Source organism: Rhinatrema bivittatum, chromosome 1 (genome assembly GCF_901001135.1).
Source record: "Rhinatrema bivittatum chromosome 1, aRhiBiv1.1, whole genome shotgun sequence".
In the NCBI taxonomy this organism is placed as follows: domain Eukaryota; kingdom Metazoa; phylum Chordata; class Amphibia; order Gymnophiona; family Rhinatrematidae; genus Rhinatrema; species Rhinatrema bivittatum.
Window position 1 is genome coordinate 499169303 of NC_042615.1, and position 23632 is coordinate 499192934.

A 23632-nucleotide genomic window follows, 5' to 3' on the forward strand; every position below is an offset into this window, starting at 1 on the left:
GGTGCGTCTAGGAGGTTGAAGAGCACAAGCCTGCGTTGTTAAAGCTCGCTTTGTCACGGGAAATAACGTATACCCCTCTTCACTAGAGCTTATGGGAGTGACCCCAAGCTTAGTCCCTCAGGGAGAAGGATATAAGGAGACACGGCAAAGGAAATGTCACATCTCAAACGCCCCTCTCCCCACAGCCACCTGTCACATCCAGCCCGGTACAAAGGCAAATCTTGTTAGCACAGACACTCAAGCTACTGATGCAGGAGTGAGGGGTTCACCAATGAGACTAAATGGAAAAAAAATTATATACAGTATATATACATGAGGTCCATATTCAGTCACTGTCCAGCTTTTGAATATGGACCTTGTGTGTATGTATGTATATTGTGGGAAAGGAGATTCAGGAGGGGAAGACTGAACCAACCATATCAGGTAACATGGAGACAGAGTGGGATGTGACTCCCCTTTATAATTATTCCTTAAATCATTGGCTGGGTGAGTTTCTCAGCACCTCGACCTCACCCCACGTCACCTCCCTCCCTTATTTAAATGAAAAAGGAAAAGAGAGAGAGAGAAATATCTATGTATGCATGTATTGACATTCACCCACCTTGGCCCCTCCCGCCCTAATGACAAAACCCCCCCAAGTCCCCCGGCAGCAATGATCGGACAAAATGAATTTAAAAAAAAATCTGACATCTATATTGCAAGCACCAACAAAAGAAAAAAAAAAGAAAATCAACAGCAAAAAAAGGACAACTGTGCTGAGCTGCTGGTTCTCCTAATGGAGAGTCTAAAGTCTTAGGCATCTAGTAGATTGCTCAAGGAAGAGCTCCCGATGGCGCGTCCTCTTTTGGGCAGAAGTGTGCTAACGAGAATTGGGAAGTGGCAGGCAAGGGGAACGAGGGTCCCTCCCACCCACCCCCCTGCCCATCTCTTGCAGTCTATGACTGTTGGCCTGCCGTTGTTGACAGTCTCCCACATTGTGTGCTCACAAAACGCAACCTTCCCATCACCCGACTCCCATCTTCCTTTTTTGTGCCCGCAGGGAGCACCACTAATCAATCAGTCCTTTGAGAAACCCAAAAGGCATTCTTGCAAACCAGCTCCAGGATGGGAGAGGCTCACCCGACAGCTTTATCCAAATCCCTAAAGAAGTTGGGTAGTCTAGGCCTGACAAAGTACTTTTTTTTTGTGCTATAGTATGTACGTTGAGCTAACGACACAACCCTTCCACCCTCTGAGAGGCTCTGACATGGTGAATAGTGGAAGTCCACTTTTGATGTTCCTCAAAGGTAATGGTCTTTTGTGGCTCAGAAGATAGCTTGAAGGCCTTGGCGACTCACACGGTGGTCACCGAGAGAAGAGGGTTGTAGATCCTCTTGCCGTCGGCCGACCGGCTGCCGTGGGCCAGCATCTCCTGGATGGTGATCCAGTTGTCCAGGATCTTCCTGTTGCGCTTCTTCATGGTCTTGCGGTGGCTGAGGCTGATGATACTGAGCTCTGCCTTGCCCTCTGCACCCTGCTGCTCCCGCAGACAGTCCAGCCGGCTCTGCATCATGAACTCCCGCCGTTTCCGCTGCTCCCGCGCCCGCATCAGGTGCCGCTTCCGTTCCTCCTTGCTCCAGTAGCGCCCCATCTTCATCTCGCTCACCGCGTCGTCATCGGTGGTCATCCCGCTCCGCTCCTCCTTGATTTTCATGGCCCGGGCCTTCAGAAGGCGGTCCCGGACAGGTCGCTTGGCCACGTACCGCGTGCCATCACTGCGCACTTTCACCTTCCACTCCATCCGTGGCTCGGGCTGTGGGGGAACCTTAGAAGCACCCAGGGAGTCCTTGCACATGCTGACCAAGCTCATGGGGGCCTGATCCAGATCTTCCAGGGAGCACGGGTGGGCTAACTGCAGACAGCTCTGGTAGCGCTCGCCCAGCTGGCCTTGCCCATTGGCAGAACGGTGGCGCCTGGACAAGTAAGGGCTTGCCTCCCTGCTGGCCCGTTCCAGGGGCCCGGCATGGGTCACCTTGGGGCTGCGGCGGATCCGCTCTTCCGAGTGCCGGCGGCCTTCCCCATCTCCGCGGGAAAGTGAGCAGCGGAATTTGGCTGGGCTCCCCTCGGGGGTCCCTGGGTAAGGGAGTGAGGTCTTGTGTGATGCCCAATTGAGGTTTGCATTAGAGACTGCCCTTTCTGGGCTGTGGCGAAAAATAGTGTCAGTCACTCTCCTGAGTGGACTCTCTGGCGGAGGCTCGGTTACTAGCGGGGTGCTGCGGCAGCTCTCCCCAGTATTGTAGGCACTGGTGCTGTCCCGGTCAGACCTCTCTGGCAGCTCAGTGATGTCGGACAGCTCGTGTGCTTGTGGCCCCCCAGCCGTGCCACCCCCAAAGTCGTACAGGCCCTCCTCCTCCAGCAGCCAGGCCTTCATGCAGCGCTCCCGCAGCTGCTGCATCTTCTGCGCCCGCAGGATGTTGCGGCATTTGAACTCCAGGTGGCGTAGTTCCTCCTCCAGCATGGCCATTTCGTGGCCCAGGCTCTCGTTGCGGTTCACGTCCAGGGCCCGGCCCCGCCGGAACAGGGACCCCAGCTCATTGCCGTTCTCCAGATGGCATTTGATCTCTAAAAGCTCCCGGTAGCGCTCATACGCTTCGTCGGTCAGCCCGGCGTCAGCCGCCAGCAGCGAGTCCATACTAAAGTGGAAGTCACGGCTCTGCAGTGCCTCTCCGCCGCCGCCCTTGAGGTGGAGCCGGCGCTGGCTGCCTGGTGTGTTGGTAGCATTGGTGGTGCTGGCGCTGGTGGGGTCATCGCCCAGCAGGTCGTGCTCTGAGCTCTCCTCGTTCCGTGTGCTCTCGTCTGTCCGCCCCACGCCACTGTCCAGCTCCTGACTGTTGCTCAGCGCCGTCAACGCGCCTGGCAGGCCCTGGCCATCCTCGCCCTGGAAGATGGGAGGAAAGCAGGGTTTTAGAAACACTGAGCCAGTCTTGCTGCACTGGCTGCGGCTGTACTCAGGAGGTGTCGTGGACAACCTCAGACTCAGCCTGACGTCTTTTTTTTGGGTCATGTTGCATGGGTGTTTGCATTTGTGATTTAAAAAATCTGGCAAAGCCGTGAATTCTTCTCCTTTACAGCACCCCTCTTCTAGGATTTAAGGCGGAGGAGCCAAAGCCTGCACATGTAGCCTGCGGAGCTGCAAAGCCTCGCACCCGGTCCCACCATTACCACCATCACGGCTACCGTGCGGTCTGCAAGCAGGCCCCACAGCCCTCCACGTCATGCCGTCACAGACTTGTGGGGTGGGAGGCCTGTTCCTACCGAGAATACCCCGCACCTTTCGATCTAGCCTCGCACAGTGTGCATATAATATTACCACTGCGGGGCGGGGGAAGGGGGAAGAGAGGGATAAATCGGCATGCTTTATAGAATGCCACGATTTTGACATCGGTGCTTTGGAAAGAAAAGATACAAAGAGGACAAGGAAGGGACGGGAATTGATTTGTGAAGGAATTTGCTGAGGTGGGGGGAGGAGTTTGTAAAGGTTCTGCTGTCAACAGGGCCGAGGGGAGGCAAATGGTTAAAGCTGGCAGCCATTGCAGAAAAGATGGCACCTTGAAAATAAAGCTGCAGCTGTAATGAGCCGGGGGGACGACGACACCGTGCGGCTCCCGGGACAATGATGAAGGGGTTGAGAGCTGCCTTGCGCAGCAAGCAGACAGCCAGCCTCCCCTCCCCCCCCCCCCCCCCTGCCTTCCTCCGTGTGATAGACATGTCAGAAATAATGAGCAGAAGCCGGGCAAAGCTGTCACCGCTCCTCCATCCGACACCTCGCCCTACTTTCCCCCGCCTTACCTGTTCCAGAGCGCCATCACACCCTCTCTAGTCTTCTCACCCCCTCCTCCCTCTCTGGCTATTCCTTCTTCACCTCCCCCTCTCTCTCTGGGTCTATCGTCTCTCCACCTCCTTCTCTCTCTCTAGCCCCCCCAGCCTAGCTAGGGGTTAAGATTCTGCAACAGTTCCGTTTACGCGCGGACTGCACAGATTTGCGCATTAAATGAGGGAAACGTCATTTCGCTATATAAAAATAAAAGTCTTTTTCCAACCTTTCTTATGTCTGAGTTTTTAAAATTTCGTTCTTTGCTTTCCCCCCCCCCCACTTTTAAAATATATTTAAAAAAAAAAAAATTCTTAGTGATTGCTCCAGGGAAGGAAGGAGGGGGGATTATACTACGGGAGGGGGGGGGGAGAGAAGGAGGAGGAGGAGGAGGGATAATCAGCAGTGGGAGGAGGGAATCACTGCAGATGGAGGGAGGATCAGAGATGAGGGAAGGAGAGAGGAAGGAGGTGAGATTCTGAGATGGAAGGGGTTTGCTGGGGGATCTGAGACTAAGGAGGAAGAGATAGAGGGGTATGAAGGGTTGAGGGAAGGACCCCTCGTCCCCCCTTTCACTTCCCTCTGCTGTTGATCCCCTTATTCTCTTTCTCATGCCCTATCCCCCTTTCCCCAGCTCTGATCCCCCTCCCACATATACAAGCATTCCCGTACCTATCCCTTCCCTCACACACACACCCCTTCATCCCTCTCTCACACACAGCCCCCCACCCCATGTCTTCTCTCACACAGACACAACCCACCCCCTGCCTACCTCAACTCTCATACACACACCCGCTATCATATACCATCCTCCACCACCATCCCTTTTATACACATGCACCTCCCTACCCATCCCCTGCTCACTTCTCACATTCCTGCCCACCCCCTCTTTCATATTCCCCACCTCTCACATACATCCCCATGCTCTGCTTACTCCCTCTCACGTCCACTCACCCCTTGCTCACTCCCTCTCATACACACACACACCATCTTCCTACCTAATCCATCTCTCTCACACACATGCACACCCTACCTATCTCTCCTCTCTCACACATATCCAGTTTTGTATATATCCTCTTTCTCACACACACACACACACATCCCCTGCCTTGTCTGCTCATCCCTGACACTCACACACATACAGTCACCCACCCCTTCTCTGTTATATGCATACACACACCCTGACCACCTCACCTATCCTTACTCTCACACACACACCTCCACTTCTTTGCCCACCCCTTCACATACACACACCAAACCCCATCCACGTCCTCTCTCACACATCCACACCCTTTACCCCCCCACCTAACCCTTCTTACACACACACAGCTCCGCCTCCCCCACCCACCCCAATTTCATTTCTCACATGCACGCCACGCTTGCCCTGTCCTTTCTCTCAGCCACCCCTTACCCTCCCCAAGCCAGTCCCTTCCCTCATCCCCATCCCCTTTCACACATGCACCCCCACTGATTCACGACTCTTTCCCCATCGATTCATACCCTCAGCCTCTCCTCCCAAGCCACCCCCTCTCAGTTTCCTCTCCACCTTTTTCCTAATTCTTACCCTCCCCTTCCCACTGATCCCGAGCCTCTCTGTGACAGCAGCGGTGCCTCAGGTTGCATCCTCCTCTTCTGCCGATCAGGGCTCGGCTCGCAGTTTGAACTGAGACTGCAACCAAGTGGTGCCACTTGGTTGCAGTCCTGAGTCGGGTTCTGGGCGGCAGAGGAGGAAAACGCAGAGGAGGGCACCACCACTCTCCTCCTCCTGGTTGATAGATGAATGAAGACAAGAGGGGTGCGCACCCCCCCCCCCCCCCCACCAGCACCCAGCTCAGCCAGCCGCTTTCTGGGTCTCAGCCTCCCCTCCACTCCTCTTTTGGTGCTGATGCTGACCTCGGTCCATGGCCGACCAAGGAATTCTACTGCAAGTCATGGATTCTGTGACCCTTGCTATGGAATCACCAAAGACCAGATACCCTGTATGTATCCATATCTATTATATCTATCATTATTTCTTCTCTATATCTATCCCTACCTCTCTACTTCCATCCCTCTTGTCTTTCTCTCTTCCTCTCTTTCCCTATCAGTCTCTCTTCCTCGGTTTGCCAAACCCTGATCACAGTCTCTCTCTGTTTCTCCTGTTTTTCCCCCCTAGGGTATTCCATAGTTGAATTAGTCTCTTTTTGTCTTTCTCTCTTCCGTCCACCTCTGTGCATCTTTCTGTTCTCTTTCTTCCTAGGTTTTCACAGCTGAATCACAGTCTCCTCTTGTCTCCCTCTCTCTCCATCTTCTGGTGGCTTCCTTCTCGCCAGCTAAAGGCCTGCCCTGCCTCCCTCTCTGACCCAAAAAAAGTGTTGGAGAGGGGAGAGGCAGGCGGGCAGGCCTTTAAGCTGGCGAGAAGAGCCATGGGCTCAGGCATAGCAGCGCTTCCCTTTGCTTCGGTGGCTCCAGGTCTAAATTCAGTAACTGTACCTGCCGGTGGCAGGGGGACAGCAGCTTCCGTGCCCGCAGCTCCTCCTCGTTATCTGAGCCAAAATCGTCCAGGAAGTCATCCCGGTCGCTGTCCTTCCAGCGTTTGCTGAGCTGGTGAAGGAAGGAAGACAAGCATCAGGCCTCCAAAATGCTTCATGTTAAAACACTCCCCCCTCCCCATCTGGCTCTCAGTAGGAAGCCATTGTCTGCACCCTTCCCCTCTAGATGTCATCAGGGAGCCATCGTTTACAGCCTCTCCCCCTTCGTCTGGTTGTCATCAGGGAGCCACCATACTTGGCTTCTCTCTGTACTTCCCCCTCGGGTTCTCATCAGGGAGATATTGTCCATGACCTCTCTTCTCTTTCCTATTGCAACCAGGTCCCATCAGGGAGCCATTGTTCACAACTTCTCTCTGCCCTTCTCCCCCCCCCCCCCCCCCCCCCCCCCACCGTATGGCTCATCAGAGCACTATTTTGCACCGTCTCTTATTACTGCTTCTCCATCGGACACTCATCAGGAAAACATTATGTCTGGCCCAAGAATGAGTATGGTGCCGGTGACCGGCACTGGGCTGTCTGAGCACCTCCTATGCTGCCCTGGAGTCTGTGATGGGATCCTCACCTCCGTCTCCGCCCGGGCCACAAGTAAAGAAATATTAGTGCTGTCCTCCTGTGTTAGGATGGCCACTGCCTCCTCGCGGTTCTGTACCTCCACGCCGTTGATCTGTGAGGGAGAAGGGGGCAGTCATTCAGATATCCATCGGCAGACTAGTGGGGTTCCCCCTCCGGGGGTGCAGTGGAGAGCAGGCAGCTGGGGACCTACCTCCCAAACCTGGCCCTACCTGAACAATACGGTCGCCCTCTCGTATCCGACCATCCTTTCCCGCAATGCTGTTGGGGTTCACCTGCGGAGACACGAGAGGTGAAGTGGGTCAGCATCTCTGCTTCTGCTCAGCCACAGATACGTAGAGGCAGGAGACGCAGGCATTCTTGATTGTACGCAAATTAATTCCAGGGTCAATGCAGATAAATGTGGTACAGGATCAGCTTTTAGGAGGCAGTGGGGGGGGGGGGGGGGGAGGGGAAGTAGTGCACATGTGTACCAACGAGACAGAGAAAACTGCAGCCTTCTTAGAGGGGATCACTGAAGGGGTTACAGAGTCCGGAGAACATGACAAGGTGATGGCCTAAAACACAAACTGGAACATTTATCCCATGTTTTAATAGTGCTTGAGAGCTCTTTGCACTTTGGGGGAGAGCAGACACCTCTGGTGCCAACAGTGTGGTCTCCTGAAAGGTTTTGAAAGGGGAGAAATAACCGTGCACACATAAGACATGCATAGAGATTCACAGGCAAACATATACATGCACAGAAATATAAACAGATGCACATATGCACAGTAACATGGACACAGGCACAGGCACTGGCGGAAGGAAGCAGTCGGTCCTTTCAGATACCCACGTATTCCGCGTCCCCTCCCCCCCCCAAACTGGTGACTCGGAGTGTTCCTGGGACGTAGCTGCCATGGCAGCTGCAAGGGGTCTCACACTTTCCCCCTCAGCCCAAGGCCGACAGCTGCAGGAGCCTCGGGTTCCTACCTCCCCAATGTAGATCCCCAAGTCTTCTTCGTCGTCGGTGCGGTAGCAGACAGTCAGGCCCAGCTTGTCCTGGTGGCTGGGTTTATACAATTCCACCTCCTGAGGGGGGGAGGGGGAGAGAGAGAGAAGCCATCAGGGACAGGGGCAGATCCACCCAGGTGTGGGCTGGAGATGTGGTAGGGAAGGGCCCCAGGGCTCTCTGATCCCTAGTCCAGCTCTTCACTATCCGATTGTCAAAGCAAAAGAACAGCTTGGGGGAGAGTGAAACGGGTAAGAAGTTAATCAAAAGTAAGAGTCCCCTTTGCCACCCACTCTCCCGGAGGTGGGAAGGTGAGTCCACACCCCTGGCCGTGGCCCCCCCCATCTCCGCAGCCTGCACCCGTTCCAGCTGTTCTGCAGAGCTAGGGTGTGCACGTGGCAGCACCGCGCACCGCTTCCTGGCTCGGGGCGGTGCTCCTACTCCCGGGCCCATCTGGTCACGAGCCGCCGGCTGAGAGGCGCGTGTGAGTGCAGGCGGCGCGAGGCTCAGAATGACCGACAGCCAAAGGGAGCCAGGGCTCTGCCCGCATGTTAGGAAGTAAGGAGATTTGCACATTTATTCACTATTAATTACCTTTATTGAACAAAATATCTCATATCACATGCAGGAGCGTTGGAAAGATAAGAGCAGCGGGGACTGGGGAAGGGGCAGGGAGAGAGTGACAGAAGGAGGGACCCGAGGTGTAGGCAGCAGTTTCATCTTTTGAGCAGATTGGATGAAGATCAGGAGCAGGCAGGCTTTTATCACATTAGAACATAAGTGAAACTGACCCAGATCCTTGGTTTGTTTGTTTTTTACCATATTTATTTTATACTGTGTCTAAAATGGTTTATGAATAGCATCAATGTCTAATGTTAATTATTACTTGATGTGAAGTGGTTATAGCTAGCAAATAGCAATTATTGGCCATCATCTTTTTTTTTTTTCCCCATTTTTTTAAATGAAAATTCAAGTCAGACGATGTTACTGTTTGGGTCACGGGAATTAAGTGGATAACGAGGGGGGTGGGATATGACCATGCTAGTGGGGGAAGGGGACAGCTTGCACGTGCTGGGCTTGGTGTAAGGTCTCCCCAAAGTGGGCAGGGGGAGGGGTGCGGCGCGGTCTCCCCTTACCTCATATTCCAGCTCGTCCGTCCTGTCCCCCTCCGGCTGCACTCCTTCCAGGTACTCACTCGGATCATAAAACTCCTGGCCAATGGGGGGGCTGCGAAAAACAAGAGACCAGCAGGAAAAAAACAAGGAAAGTCTCTCCCACCCTCCTTCCCCTCCCTCTCTCTCCCCTCTCACTTTCTCTTTCTCTCCCTTCCCAGCTCTCACTCCTTCCTTCTTTTTTTCTCTCCCTCCCTGGCTCACCCCTTCCATCAGATTCAAGAAAACACATGCGCATGTATTGGACACATGGTAATGACAGTGACAAAACGGGGCTGGAATTAGCACAAGTTTGAAACCTGTGAGCAGGAGCCACCAGTCGTGGAGGTTTCGAACTTTCAGGCCGATACGGTAAGAGTCGCGGGACTCCTGTGCACGCGATTTAGTATTCAAATGAGGGCCCGCGGTAAAAAGAGGCGCTAGGGACACTAGCGCGTCCCTAGCGCCTCTTTTTTGACAAGAGCTGCGGCTGTCAGCAGGTTTGACAGCCGGTGCTCAATTTTGCCTGCGTCGGTTCTCAAACCCGCTGACAGCCACGGGTTCGGAAACTGGACGCCGGCAAAATTGAGCGTCCGGTTTTCAAGCCGCGGGCCGATTTAAAATGTTTTTTTTAATTATTTTAAATTAATTTTTACTTTGGGACCTCCGACTTAATATCGCCATGATATTAAGTCGGAGGGTGCACAGAAAAGCAGTTTTTACTGCTTTTCTGTACACTTTCCCGGTGCCGGCAGAAATTAACGCCTGCCTTTGGGTAGGCGTTAATTTCTGAAAGTAAAATGTGCGGTTTGGCTGCACATTTTACTTACTGAATCGCACGGGAATAACTAAATAGGGCCATCAATATGCATTTGCATGTTGCGGGCTCTATTAGTTTTGGGGGGGTTGGCCGCACATTTTCGACACACTATTACCCCTTACTGAATAAGGGGTAAAGGTAGCTCGTCGAAAACGTGCGTCCAAATGCGGGTTAACAGTGTACTCCACTGGAGCACACTGTACTGTATCGGCCTGTTTGTGCTAATTCAAGCCCTTTTTGTATCAAATTTGAGAAACGTAATTGTCATGACAATCTGTAACTTGTGTTTATGTATTATTATCAGGGCCGGTGCAAGGGTATTAGGTGCCCTAGGCGAACCTTCTGCCTTGCTCCCCGCCCGGCTCCAACCTCATTCACGAGGCCCCCTCTCTTACACACACTGGGGCGGATTTTAAGAGCCCTGCTCACCTAAATCTGCCCAAAACCGGGCGGATTTAGGCGAGCAGGGCCCTGCGCGCCGGTAGGCCTATTTTACATAGGCCTATTTTACATAGGCCTAGCGGCGCGCGCAGAGCCCCGGGACTCGCGTAAGTCCCGGGGTTTTCGGAGGGGGGAGTGTTGGGGGCGTGTCGGGGCGGGGCCGAGCGCCGCGCCGTTTTCGGGGCGTGTCGGCAGCGTTTTGGGGGCGGGCCCGGGGGCGTGGTTATGGCCCGGGGCGGCCCGGGGGCGTGGCCGCGCCCTCCGTATCCGCCCTCAGGTCGCGTCCCGGCGCGCTAGGGGCCCGCTGGCGCGAGGGGATTTACTTCTCCCTCCGGGAGGCGTAAATCCCCCGACAAAGGTAAGGGGGGGGTTTAGACAGGGCCGGGGGGTTGGGTTAGGTAGAGGAAGGGAGGGGAAGGTGAGGGGAGGGCGTTAGAGGATTCCCTCCAAGGCCGCTCCGATTTCGGAGCGGCCTCGGAGGGAACGGGGGTAGGCTGCGCGGCTCGGCGCGCTCTGGCTATACGTAATCGATAGCCTTGCGCGCGCCGATCCAGGATTTTAGCGGATACGCGCGGCTACGCGCGTATCTACTAAAATCCCGCGTACTTTTGCTTGCGCCTGATGCGCCAGCAAAAGTACGCCTATTCGCACTGTTTGTAAATCTACCCCACTATGGGGTAGATTTTCAAATACTGCGAATAGGCGTACTTTTGTTGGTGCTCCAGGCGCCAACAAAAGTACGCTGGATTTTAGGCCGAAATCGGAGCGGCCTCGAAGGGAACTTTCCTTTGCCCTCCCCTCACCTTCCCCTCCCTTCCCCTACCTAACCCACCCGCCCGGCCCTGTCTAAACCCCTCACTTACCTTTGTCGGGGGATTTACGCCTCCCGGAGGGAGAAGTAAATCCCCGTGCGCCAGCGGGCCGCTAGCGCGCTGGGACGCGACCTGGGGGCGGGTCCGGAGGGCGCGGCCACGCCCCCGGGCCGCCCCGGGCCATAGCCACGCCTCTGGGCCCGCCCTCGGAACGCTCCCGACACGCCCCGAAAACGCCGCTGCGCTCGGTCCCGCCCCCGACACGCCCCCCTCCGAAAACCCCGGGACTTACGCAAGTCCCGAGGCTCTGCGCGCGCTGGTAGGCCTATGTAAAATAGGCTCACCGGCGCGCAGGGCCCTGCTCGCCTAAATCCGCCCGGATTTGGGCGGATTTAGGCGAGCAGGGCTCTTAAAATCCACCCCTTAGGTTTCTTGTCTCATTCACGCACACACCCTTACACAAGCTCCCTCCCTCTCTCTCACACTATCACCATTGCTGTCTCTTACACATACAGGCCCTCTCATTCACACACACACACACACACACACACACAAACAGAGGCACCGCTCGTGTCCTGCCAAGGTTCTACTCCTCTTGGGCCACCAGCAGGATAGGCACAGCTTGCGGCCCGCCGAGTCTCTGCTTCTCTCGGCCGTGAGTGGGATAGGCTCTGCTCGTGGCCCCCCCCCCCACACGGCTGCTGTTTGCCGCTCCCCCCTAATGGCTGGCACCCTGGGCGACTGCCTAGTTCGCCAACTGGGACGCCAATTGGTTAAAAACCAGAAGAAGAAAAATAATAGCACTAGTAATACAAGAAAACTAAAATTGCAAAGTAAAGAAGAAAAATACCAAAGACAAGTCCCAAGTTCTAAGGATGGGCAGTATTGTCTCTGATCAGATAAGGTTTCTGGCCTGCTGGCAGGATACCTATATCTGTCTGCCATTCTCTATTCCCATTTCTCCTCTGCTTCCCCCTCCCCCCTCCCCCCTCCCCCATTCCCCATTCCTTTTTCCCTTTCCTGCCCTTCCTGCATCTCATCCACTGGCAGACAATCTAGAGCACAGAACAAAATGGATGGATGGGGGTGAGAGGTGCAACCTTTCATACCAGCCTGGCTCCTGTGCCAGCCCTTATTACCCCCACTGCAGCAGATTTTCAATTACTTAAACAACAGGGTCACCAGATAGCCCCAGGTCATCAAGGACAAGCATATCCGGGCCTGGTTTCAACATCTCTTGGAAAATATGTATTATCTATATATGTGTATATGCATATAGATATACAGACACATACATATTTATTTATTTATATGTATGTATGTATGTCAGTTGGCTCTATTTTTGCTTTCCAAGCTGATCCAGTTCCACTTTTATCCCATTGCATTCTGATTTCTCTAAGAAAAGCAGAGTACACAACCACGTGCAAGGCCACGACTGGATCTACCGCACCAACAGAAATGGAGCCAGTTGGCAAAGTCCCTTTTCTTCCGCAGGCCTCCAGCAGGAAGGCCTCAGCAGGGGAGGAGCCTCCCAGAGTGCCAGCCTCAATTAGATTAAGGAGTGTCTCCCCCCCCCCCCACCTCTCCACTTCCCTCCGTGTCCCCCTCCAATCGATAAGAAGACGGCTGCAGAAGACTGAGCCATCAGGAGATTCAGCAAGGTGGGGGAGTGAGGACTGCTCTTGGCTCTGATCCTGTGGAAGAATGTGTGTGAATGTCTCAGACTTGGATGGGGCATTTCACAGCAGTGTCAGGCACCCACAAGGCTTCTGCTGTGGATACAGGACCATAGATAGTCTGATTTCACAGCCCTTTGGGAGCTTCCTTGGTGTTCCTGGCTTGCAAGTAGCTACACCGCTCACCCCAGCGGTGGCTGCATGTCCAGTAGTTGGATTAAAAAAAGCTCTTGATTCTCTCTTCACTGCTGCCATCCATCTTGTGCTTTCTACTGTAACCGTTCCTGCTGCCTCCGAACAGGGTGAGATCACACTATTCCTCAAACAAATTTGCTGGACTCTACCTGCCCTGCTGACTCGAGACCCTTCTCCCTTTCAAATCCAAACTACTTGGAGTGTGCTGTTTGCCTCCCCTGGCATGAGGTTTGTTTTTTTTTTTGCATCTTATACTGTTCTTCTTCCATGCCAATCTCCTTTACATTCCACAGAAACAGCCCTTGCCAAAGTCTTCAGCAACCTGCTCACGGCCAAAGTCAGGCATGTTTACTCAGCCCTTATCCTCTTTAATGTTATCCACTGGCTTTTGACACAGTTGATCACCATCTACTCCTTGGCACCCTGTCCTCATTTGGACTTAGTCTGTCTTCTTTTCTGGTTCTCCTCTCTTCTCTCACATCATACTTTTAGTGTTTCCTCTGTTGCAGTGTTTCTTAACCTTTTTTGGGTCACAAACTCCTTATAAGAAAATGATGACCCAGAAAAATGCACATAAGCTCACAAATTTGCTTCTTTTTTTTTTGCGCCTGGTTCATAGACCCCATGTTAAGAACCCCTGCTCTGGTGGATTCTCTTCCATTGTTATTCCATTATCAGCTGGTGAGCCTCAGGGCTCTGTCCTGGGCCTGATTTCCCCTTAGTAATCTGATCTCCTCCCATGACTTTCACTACCACCTTTCCGCTGATGACTGCGCAGATCTTCCTCTTTGTCCCAGGACCCTCAGTAAGAATCCAGTTCCAAATCTCAGCCTGTTTGTCCACCATTACCTCACAATTGAACTTGGCCAAAACAGAACTTTTTATTTTCCCTCCAAAAGCCACTTCCCCCCCTTCCCCCTTCCCGTTTTCTCTATTTCTGTGAATAACACTATTATCCTTCCAGTCCCCTCAGCTCACAAACCTTAGGTCATCTTTGATTGCTCGCTGTATATTTATTTATTTATGTCTCACTTTTATAAAACTATGTAACCGTAAATATTGGCACACTATGGATAACTTAAAAACCAAACCTATTTCGTGCCTAAATGTAAACTGTTGTGATGGTACATTACTAAACGACGGTATAGAAAAGTTTTTAAATAAATAAATACCCTCTAGCAAGAAGCAGAATTAAAAAAACATACCACAAAAAATACATTTCATAAAAACATTAGAACACAGAATACACCAAATAAGCATACTAACAAATCAATAAATAGGATTAACGGAAACAGCACGAAGATTTCAGCCAGAAGCAACTACAGCAAAAGGGTCAACCAAAAGCAGACGCAAACAACCAGGCTTTGCAAGATTTATAAAAAGTGCTGCATTGTGGTGATGACTTCTCTCTGTCCCGTGACCCGGACCCTGGCACTGACTCCTTCTCCCGTGCATCCTCCAAACACTGCTGAAATGTATTGATCCTCCTGTAGAATATTAGCCAACAGATATTAAACAATTTTAATTATGCACACCAGCTCCCACAACCAGAAAAGGTAAAAAAGCAAAACAAAACAGGAACAAGAACCAAGACGGTATCTAGCACGGAACCTGAGCACTCTCAACAATTACAGCACTCCCCCGGTTTACATAACACTCCTCCCCTCCTAGGTGATAATTATCCAGGTTCAAGGGCTGATCACAATTGTGCCAAGGTCTCTGCAGCCCCCTGCGCTCAGCTTTGGTTTTTTCTGAAGACTGTATGTTAGCCTCCGGCCCTGGTGAGCCATGAGCATCCATCCTCGCATGTTGGTAGCTCTGGCAAGGTGGAGTGCCTCTGGGGACGACAGTGTGCCCAGCATCAGGATATTCCATAGTGACAAGGGGCACTCCAGTGTTTGCGAATCAATTGTGGTGACGCCAGATCTGTCCATTAGTGGTGTGGACCGCATATGACAGAGGTTCAGTGATCTCCGTGATGGAAGCAGAGGCTCACTTTGTTCCAGAACCTCTAACAAGCACAGGAGCTTGTAGTGTATATGAGCACACAGCGGATGAGCCCCAGGAGGAGTCCAGCTCCTGTTCTTGCTTTTGTAATTCCACAAATGAGGTCAAGACTGAGAAAATCTAAGCATGACGCCAGACAATGTTCCATAAGCAGTTCTGTCGGACTGACCCTGTAGTTGGACAAGGTATGATGTTGCAAAAAGTAAAAAAAAAAATACGGGCAAACCTCCCTCAATGATTCCCTTTAATGCATCTTGGTTGTTTTTTTTTGACTTGCGACATCTGCTTTGACAAGCCATTTTCCTAGTCTCGGCTGTCACAGGCCCTAATGAGGTTTCTTTGCAGAAAGTCCTTGAAGTCATGAGGTGTAAAAGTAGGCCCCTTTTCAGATATGATCATGTCTGGCAGACCATGCGTTGCAAGCAGCTGACAAGGCACTGTAATTATTGCAGCAGATGTGCGTCAGGATACTGAAATATCTAGATCCACCTCAAAAAAAAAAAAATCCACAACAACAAGAAAGTTCTTCCCCTGAAAGGAACTTGCATAGTCAATATGAATCCTTGACCATGGCTTCTTTGTCATTGCCCTAGGAAAAGTGGGGAGGGGGTTTGGTGGGTTGTGTCTAGACATCACACTCCCTGACAATACTTTCCATGTCAGTATTTTATCCAGGGCTGGCTTTTACTATGTCAGTACCATAGGCAAGAGGGTGGGGAAAGAAGTTGGTCCCCCCCATTGCTCTTGACCAAATCCTCTACCCCCCAACTTTACAGTCATCGTCGCAGCCCCTATTGTCCTCCATATAGGCAACAACTTCAAGAAGGGAAATTCACAAGCTCAGAGGCCCAGCAGAGCCCCACCCCTCCTCCTGCAGCAGCTTTCCCTTACCATTAAACCATACAAGGAGCCCCTGATTGTGTGAGAGCTCGCACACCATGCACTGAAGTCCCTTCTTGAAGTTGCTCCAAGGCCGACACCTGTATAGAAGATAGAGATGCAGGCTTAGATCGGCAGCAAGGCACTTTGCTGCCTATGAAAATTTGCCACCAGAGGCAGTTGCCTAGGTTGCCCCTTCCTAAATCTGGGTCTAGACATAGTTCCTGGCCAGCGTCTTCACATGCACAACTCCAGGATATGCAGCATGTATCATGGCTAGAATTAACTGATGACCTTTCCTTACAATAACAATACAGTTTCCCCAAAAGAGCTATCCCTTATGGGCTCATAGTTCATTCTGCCTGCTTGAAAATGGTCTGAACTCCTCAGGCAGTTTACCACTTGGACTATCTTCTTCACACTCAGTTCAGGACACAAGCCAGTACAGTTAGTCAGCTTGAAGAGGAGCATCAGGAAAAGTTTCTAACATCAAAAGTTTGGCTAAAGGTGGAATAACAAAGTCTGGTTGTTATGGTTATGTGTGTTTTGGTGGATCCTTGGGTGCTGTGGAGGTGACCCCGCCCATGGGGAGGAGCCCTGTGAGGAGCCACAGTACTGGGCTAGACTCTTACTACACAAAGACACAAAGTTCTTTATTAGACAGCTTGATGATATCCACCAGAGGTGGCAGTAGTGAGGCAGTCTGTAGTTGCAGTCTCAGGGACCTCGGCAGAGGGAGTCCTTCTCTCCTTGATGACGTCAGGAGGTTCCGCAGCAGGTCTCCCAGCGAGGAGATACTGTGGATGAGAAGACAGTTAGAGTACTCACTAGGTGTTGGCTGTTGATATGCGATTCCACCAGGTATGTTGTAGAAGGTACAGGCACCGAGGCAGGGAGAGCAGGCCCTTGAGGAGCAAGTACCTGTTCCCTGTAAGACACCTGAAATAAAGCAGAGGGCCCCTGAGGAGCGGGTACCCAGGTTAGCGATTACCCCGAAGAGCAGAGAGAGAGATTCCTGTGGCAGCACGGAAGCGGCAGAGTAGCGTAGATAGGAAAGGATTTGAGTCCTTGCTAACTCAACGAGCTAGCAAATTAGTGAAGGTAATATACCCAAATGGCGTGATGTCAGCATGAGGGAACGCCCTTGAGGTTCGCACCAAGGGTGGTACAAAGACGTGGGTTGCGCGTGCGCGCACCCTGGTAGGTACCTGGGAGGAGCAATGGCGGGAGGCTGCACCATAGCCGTTCTGGGGATGCCAGAGAGGTCGGCTTGTAGACGCGCCGGTAGCCATCTTTCCCAGGTAAGCGGGAGGAGCCGTGAATAAGGTGAGGCAAATGGGGCGAAGCTGTCTAGGACCGACGGACGCAACACTGGTATATATTAGCAGGCAGTACAAGGCATCAGCATGGGCAATTGCTTTACCAGGCTTGTATACCAATGTATAATAACAGGCACTCAGTATAATACTACAATGCTACATCTATGTTGCAAGCTGGTCTTTGGAGAAAATGCCAAATAGAGGCTTGTGTTGAGCATGGATTCGAAAAACTGGGCCATACATGTAGTTGTAGAACATTTAAACCCAAAGAAAGCGAGCACCTCTCTATCAATCTGAGCATTATTCTGTTCAGATGACATTAAGGGCTGAGAATAGAAACAAACACATAATCTTGACAATTGGTACCTCCATGCTTATCTGGCAAAGCACGGCTCAGCACAGCCTCAGCATCATATCATGAGGCATTGCGGACCAGTATTCATTATAGTGAATAGGCAACGAGTCTAACGTCATGAGTTTTGTAAAGTTCCAAGAAGCATCCTCATGTCATTGGGTCCAGTTCTATGGTCCTTTTGTATAGAGAAGTCTATGTAGTGGTTTAGCGAGTGCTGCTTTTTATGGAAGAAACATATGATAATAATTGAGCATGCCCAAAAAAGAACTCAGTACATCTATAGAATTAAGTCCACGGGCATCATGGATTGCCTTTATTTGTTTCTTCCATTGGAGGGAGTTCTGAAGCATCAATGTGATAGTCATAAAATGTGACATTAATAGTCCCAATTTTACATTGTCTTTCTTCACTCAAATACCCAACTGTTCAAATTGGTGTAGGATTTCCCCAAGTTGCCCAAAGAATTAATTCAGCATCTGATGCTCCCATGACATCATCAAAATAAGATGCAACACCTGGAATTCCAGCCAACAATTTTTCTATGAAGCATTGAAAGATGCCTGCTGGGAAAAAGATTCTGAATTGGAGATGTTCAACTCGGAAAGCTCCTCACTAAATAATGATTATCTGGCAGCAGCGGATTCCCAATGAAGACTGGCCCGGGGATTCGCCGCCCAGGAGAAACCACGTGGTCTGCCGAGCACGGTTCTGTCACGGCCGCGCTCGACAGACCACGTGGCTAGCACAACCGGCCCACCGGGGGATGTCCGATCCCCCGTTAGGCCAATCCGCCCCTATTATCAGGGCATCTGCAGCTTCTTCATCCATAATCGATTGCTGGTGGACTTGTTCAAGGTCAAGATCTACAAAGATCTTCGCAATAAAAATTACTAATTAACGGCAAAAAAATTACTAATTAGCGGCAATAAAAATTACTAATTAAAAAAAAAAGATTTACAAAGATCTTACCCTTCGAGTAAGTGGAACAAGCAGTTGGCACGACATCCAGGTGATTTTTAAGTGCCCTGCTAACAATGCACTTATAATCTTCAGCGATCTGCACATCTCCATTTTGCTTTAGCACTGGTACAATAAGTGTGGCCCATTTTGTGTGTGTAATTGGTTCTGGGATACTTGAGCGCTGCCTCAGTCTTAGGATGTAGTGCAAAAGGCACATTCCTGGTCCTCAAAGTGACTGGGTACAATGGTTGAGTCCAGCTGGAATGACACTACAGGTCTCTCAGCATCTTAGAGAACACTTGAGGGAATTCATCCATGACAACCTTGATATGCCCATCATTGATGACATAGACTACTTGCATACTGATTCCTAGAGGTCTGAACCAGTTCCTCTCTAAGAGGCTTTTGTGTTTGGCCCACATGGTTTTCAGTGACAGCTGATAGTCTCCTGTAAAAGGGCCATAGCAAGCACTTATAACTCAGCTTCCTGTGAGCTCAAACTTCTGTCTATTGTAATTGCAGAGACTGCTCTATTGGGTAGACAACTTGGGGGGATTATGAGTAGGAAACAACCCCTTGAGAGTCTCTTCACTGGTAACTGACATCCCAGACCTAAAGTCAGTTTCCATTTTGCATTCACAACCACTAATATGGACTGTTAACATTTCCAAATCATGTAACTCCATGATCCCCTCAGCCTGGATGCGATATCCTTTCTTAATTCCATCACTCATTGCTGTGCTGAGCATATTTGTTTGTGAATTAGGGTTCCCCTTACGACTCTCACCACTGAGTTTTGATCTGCAAACTCATTCAGTGTGGCCTTTCTTTTTTGCAAAAATGACACTCTGCCCCTTTAAATCTGCATACAGAGCACTGATGCTGTCCTCCACAGCTAAAACACGAGTTTGGAAGCACAGCCCTTTGGGTTGGCTGCTAAATGACTTTTTTTATTGTGGCTGATAATATCCACATCCATCATTATGACTGGATTTCTTTCCTGTGCAGCAGCAGCACCATGTCAGTTGCCAAAGCCTTTTCCTGTGCTGTTGCAAAGGTCAGATTTGGCTCAGCCAGGGGACAATGCTAACGTGCTTTATTCTAGATCCCGCAGACTAGATAGTCAAGAAACATGTCGTTTAGAGATTTGCCAAATTCTCAACGCCATAGAGCTTGTAATATCCTCATTACAACCCTGATTCTGTTTATGGAATTGAAGCCTTTGCCTCATGATGGATGGCATAGGAGAGAAGTGGAGCTTTAGCAATGCTATGACCTCCTTGTACATCTTAGTGTTTGGCAAGGCTGGCAAGACCACCAAACATATCGTGGCATGTTTTTTTCCTCAAACACAGTCATGAGAATAGCCTGTGCTTTTCAAGGATCTCAATCTTATTTGCTTCCAAACAGAATAATAGTCACTCTGAGTCCCAGGCACTGGGCTGTCCCACATCAAATTCCCGAATGTGTCCAACACAATGGTCATAGCTGCAGGTGCATGTTTTGCTTTGATTTCTAGGCACAGCCTGTCCTCCGAGCGCTGGCTGATTGTGCCGGATTCACCGATCAAGATCTGCACTCCCCTTCTGCCCGTGCACATCCCCTGCAGTAGGAGGCCACACTGATTGACAGAAACAACTAAAACAAAAGATTTAACCGAAAGCAGATACAAACAACCAGACTCTGCACGATTAAAAAAACAAACAAACTAAAAGTGTTGTATTGTGGTACTGACTTCTCCTTCTCCTGCGACCTCCCCCTCCCCACCCTGGCACAGACTCCTCCCTCTCCTGTCACCCTCTGAAACACTGCTAAAATGTATTGTTCCTTCTGTAGAATATAAGAGGGAGCCAGCAGATATTAACCTGTTATGCACACCAGCACCTTCCTAGGTAGGAGATGCACAGCCAGAAAAGATAAGACCGGAACAAGAACCAAGAGAGTGTTTAGCACAAATCTCGAGCATGTCACACAACTAGAGCACTCCCTGCTGCACACATAACGCCTTCCTCTATAAAATGACCACAATCTGTCCCTTCCTTTGTGAACATACTTCCAAAACTCTTATCTGCTCTCTCCTCACCTCATGTTAAACTATTACAACCTACTCTTCACAGGTAAACCACCGAATGTCGCAATCTATTCAGAATTCAACTGCACGACTTACCTTCCTCCGATGTTATGACCATGTACGCCCTCTTCCCGAGCCACCACATTGGCTCCCCATCTGCTTCCGCACAAAGTTCAAGCTTCTTGTACTCATCTACAAGTGCATTCATTTTGCAGCTCCTCATCCCCTCTTCTCTCCTCCTGCACCCCTTCTCACAAACTCCGTTCACTCTTTTCTGTGCCCTTCCCCTTCAATGCCAGTTCTTGGCTCCGCGCTTTCTGCTTGGCTGCACTATATGCCTGGAATCACCTTTTGTAGGGATAATCCACTCACCCTACAAAGGACTATGCCTGCTGAACCAAACTGTTTGCGGGCCTGGACAAACACAGCATGGAAGTCAAGCCACATGATGGCCCCTGCGGTTTTAATGTGAATGCCAGTGAGAACTGCACTAAGGAGAAGAGGCTGCTCTTGTTCTCCATATCAAGCAATCTGTCTTCACCTTAGAATTTAGCTGATACTACCGCACACAAACTTGCTGAGCTTGGACCTTGACAACTTTGCATCCAGTCATGAGGCACAATTCTGTTCTCCAGATGTCTTCCAACCCATGTTATCTTCCATGTGAGAACCTGCATATACACACCAGCTAAGAAGAAGCTGTAGATTATGGTACTCTCCAGTCAACATTGAATTTTGGAACACATGTTTATGCCTGAAGTTCTGATGAAGAAAAAGACTTTGGACTTCACACACACACACACACACACACACACACGTGTGCTAACTTCACACTTCAGCACGCAAACTTCATTCACAAAGCATACAAGACTTTTAACAAAGCCTCACACCAGGCTTTGAGACTGGGCTCCAGCTCAGCGAAGCCCTGCTCCATTAACTTTGGGAGTACTTGCTAATCTCATCATTGCACAAGCTTTTGCAGGCTAAACCAATCTTTGCTTCTGTCCCCTGCCTGAACAATTTACAGAGGCTTCAGTAATCTCTGGGTCTGTTGCCCTGAGACAGTGGTGTTAATCTGACATTGGTCTGCCAGATGTCCAACTAATTGTACTTCATGCCAGAGACAAGGCCCTTAACTGGTTCTCCAAAAGCATGACCCAATTGTAGTGGAGAGTGAGAAAGCCTGAAATTGTCACTGAGACGTCTTCATGCATTCCTGATCAGCATAAGATTAATTGGCAAAATTACTACTATAAACTGGGTAGTTAATTGGCTTTCAGGATGATGCAATACAGTGCGCTCAGCTGAGCGCACTGGTTAACCTGTGGTTGGATGCACATCCACAACCCTTTATGCTATAAGAGGATTAGTGTGTCCAAAATGTGCATCCAAACCCCCCCCCCCCCCTGTGAAGCTAATAGCGTTCATCACATGCAGTGAAAAATGACTACTTACCTAATAATTTCCTTTTCCTTAAAATGGACATATGGACTCAGGGCCAATGGGTTATGCACTTCTACCAGCAGATGGAGACGAAGCAAATTGACTTCACGGTATATGACTCGTTGAAAGAATATATACTCGAATGTTTAAAAAGCCATGTTAACAAATGTACGACTGTTGTAATGTAGAAATGTATGACTGCAGAAATCAATCCTTTGTAAACCGTTGTGATGGCGAAACCGAATGACGGTATATAAAACTCGATAAATAAATATACTCACACAGTAACATCAGCCTGCCAGTATTCTCTTCAAAAGCAACAGAGGACAGACTAGCAAAAAAATTGTTAAAAACAGACAACCATTTCTGCATTCAACTAACAAGAAACACTGAACTCGGGCAAGAATGTATGAATACTAATCTAGAGACTGGATGCACACTTGCCAGTAATCCCCTGGGATTCGTAGCCATACAGGAGCACCATAGCACAATCATTCGGCAGCCAAGGGCGGGAAACTGAATCCATCTAGCCAACTTAAGGAAAAGAAAATTATCAGATAAGTATTAATTTCTTATTTCCTAGCACGTGGATAAATGGATTCAGGACCACTGGGATGTACCCAAGCTACTTCCGAATAGGGCGGGAGGCTGCTCGCGGACCAGTCAAAACCGCACGTGCAAAGGCTGCGTCCTCCCAGGCCCGCACATCCAGATGATATTACCTGGAAAAGGTGTGTAAGGAAGACCACATCACAGCTCAGCAAATGTTGATGGGAAACAACAACCTAACTTCTGCCCATGACACTGCCTGAGCCCTAGTGGAATGAGCCCTAAACTGAAAAGGCAACGGCTTTTCCGCAGCCACATACACAGCCGTGACTATCTCCTTAATTCAGCGAGCTATTGTAGCCCACGAAGCTGGCTCACCCTGTTTACCTCCACCTTGAAGGACAAACAGGCGATTTGTCTTTCGGAAAAGTTTAGAAATCTCCAGATACCTCATGACATGTCTCTTGACATCCAAGGGACGCAACAGGCGATATTCCTCCGTATCTCTTTCCTTATCCAAGGATGACAAGGAAATGGACTGAATCAAGTGAAAATCCGAGACCATTTTAGGCAAGAAAGAAGGAACAGCATGCAGTTATATCGCTCCTGTAGTCACCCGAAGGAACAGCTCCCGGCAAGACATGACCTGCAGCTTCGAAATTCGACGTGCAGAATTTATTGCCACCAGAATCACAGCTTTCAAGGTCAGTAACTGCAAAGAAAGGCTATGCAGTGGTCAAAACATAGGGCCTGCCAAGAAATCCAACACCAGATTAAGAGTCCACGGGGAACTGGTAACTGCAAGGGAGGACGAAGATGTTTCCCTCCCCCCACAAAATGGGTCACAACAGGATGAGATGATAAGGATTCACCATTCACCTAGCCCCTGAAACAGGCAAGAGCCACTACCTGTACCTGCAAGGAATTAAGGGCCAACCCTTTATTCAACCCATCCTGCAAAAACTCCAAAATAAGCGGGATTTTAACTGAACGAGGAAGCACTCCTCGATCTTCA

General features: G+C 50.3%; 1 protein-coding gene across 1 annotated transcript in view; it reads right to left on the reverse strand.

Annotated features, from left to right (window-relative positions):
* Positions 1-676: 676 nt before the first annotated feature.
* Positions 677-23632, reverse strand: part of PDZD4 (PDZ domain containing 4) — a 34195-nt gene continuing 11239 nt past the window's right edge. Inside the window, exons 3-8 of the mRNA XM_029614593.1 lie at positions 9076-9166; positions 7921-8019; positions 7164-7226; positions 6944-7045; positions 6323-6433; positions 677-2917 (exon numbers count right to left, since the gene is read on the reverse strand). Coding sequence (XP_029470453.1) covers positions 1334-2917; positions 6323-6433; positions 6944-7045; positions 7164-7226; positions 7921-8019; positions 9076-9166 — 2050 coding nt within the window. The 3' untranslated portion in view covers positions 677-1333. The remainder of the gene's footprint in view (positions 2918-6322; positions 6434-6943; positions 7046-7163; positions 7227-7920; positions 8020-9075; positions 9167-23632) is intronic.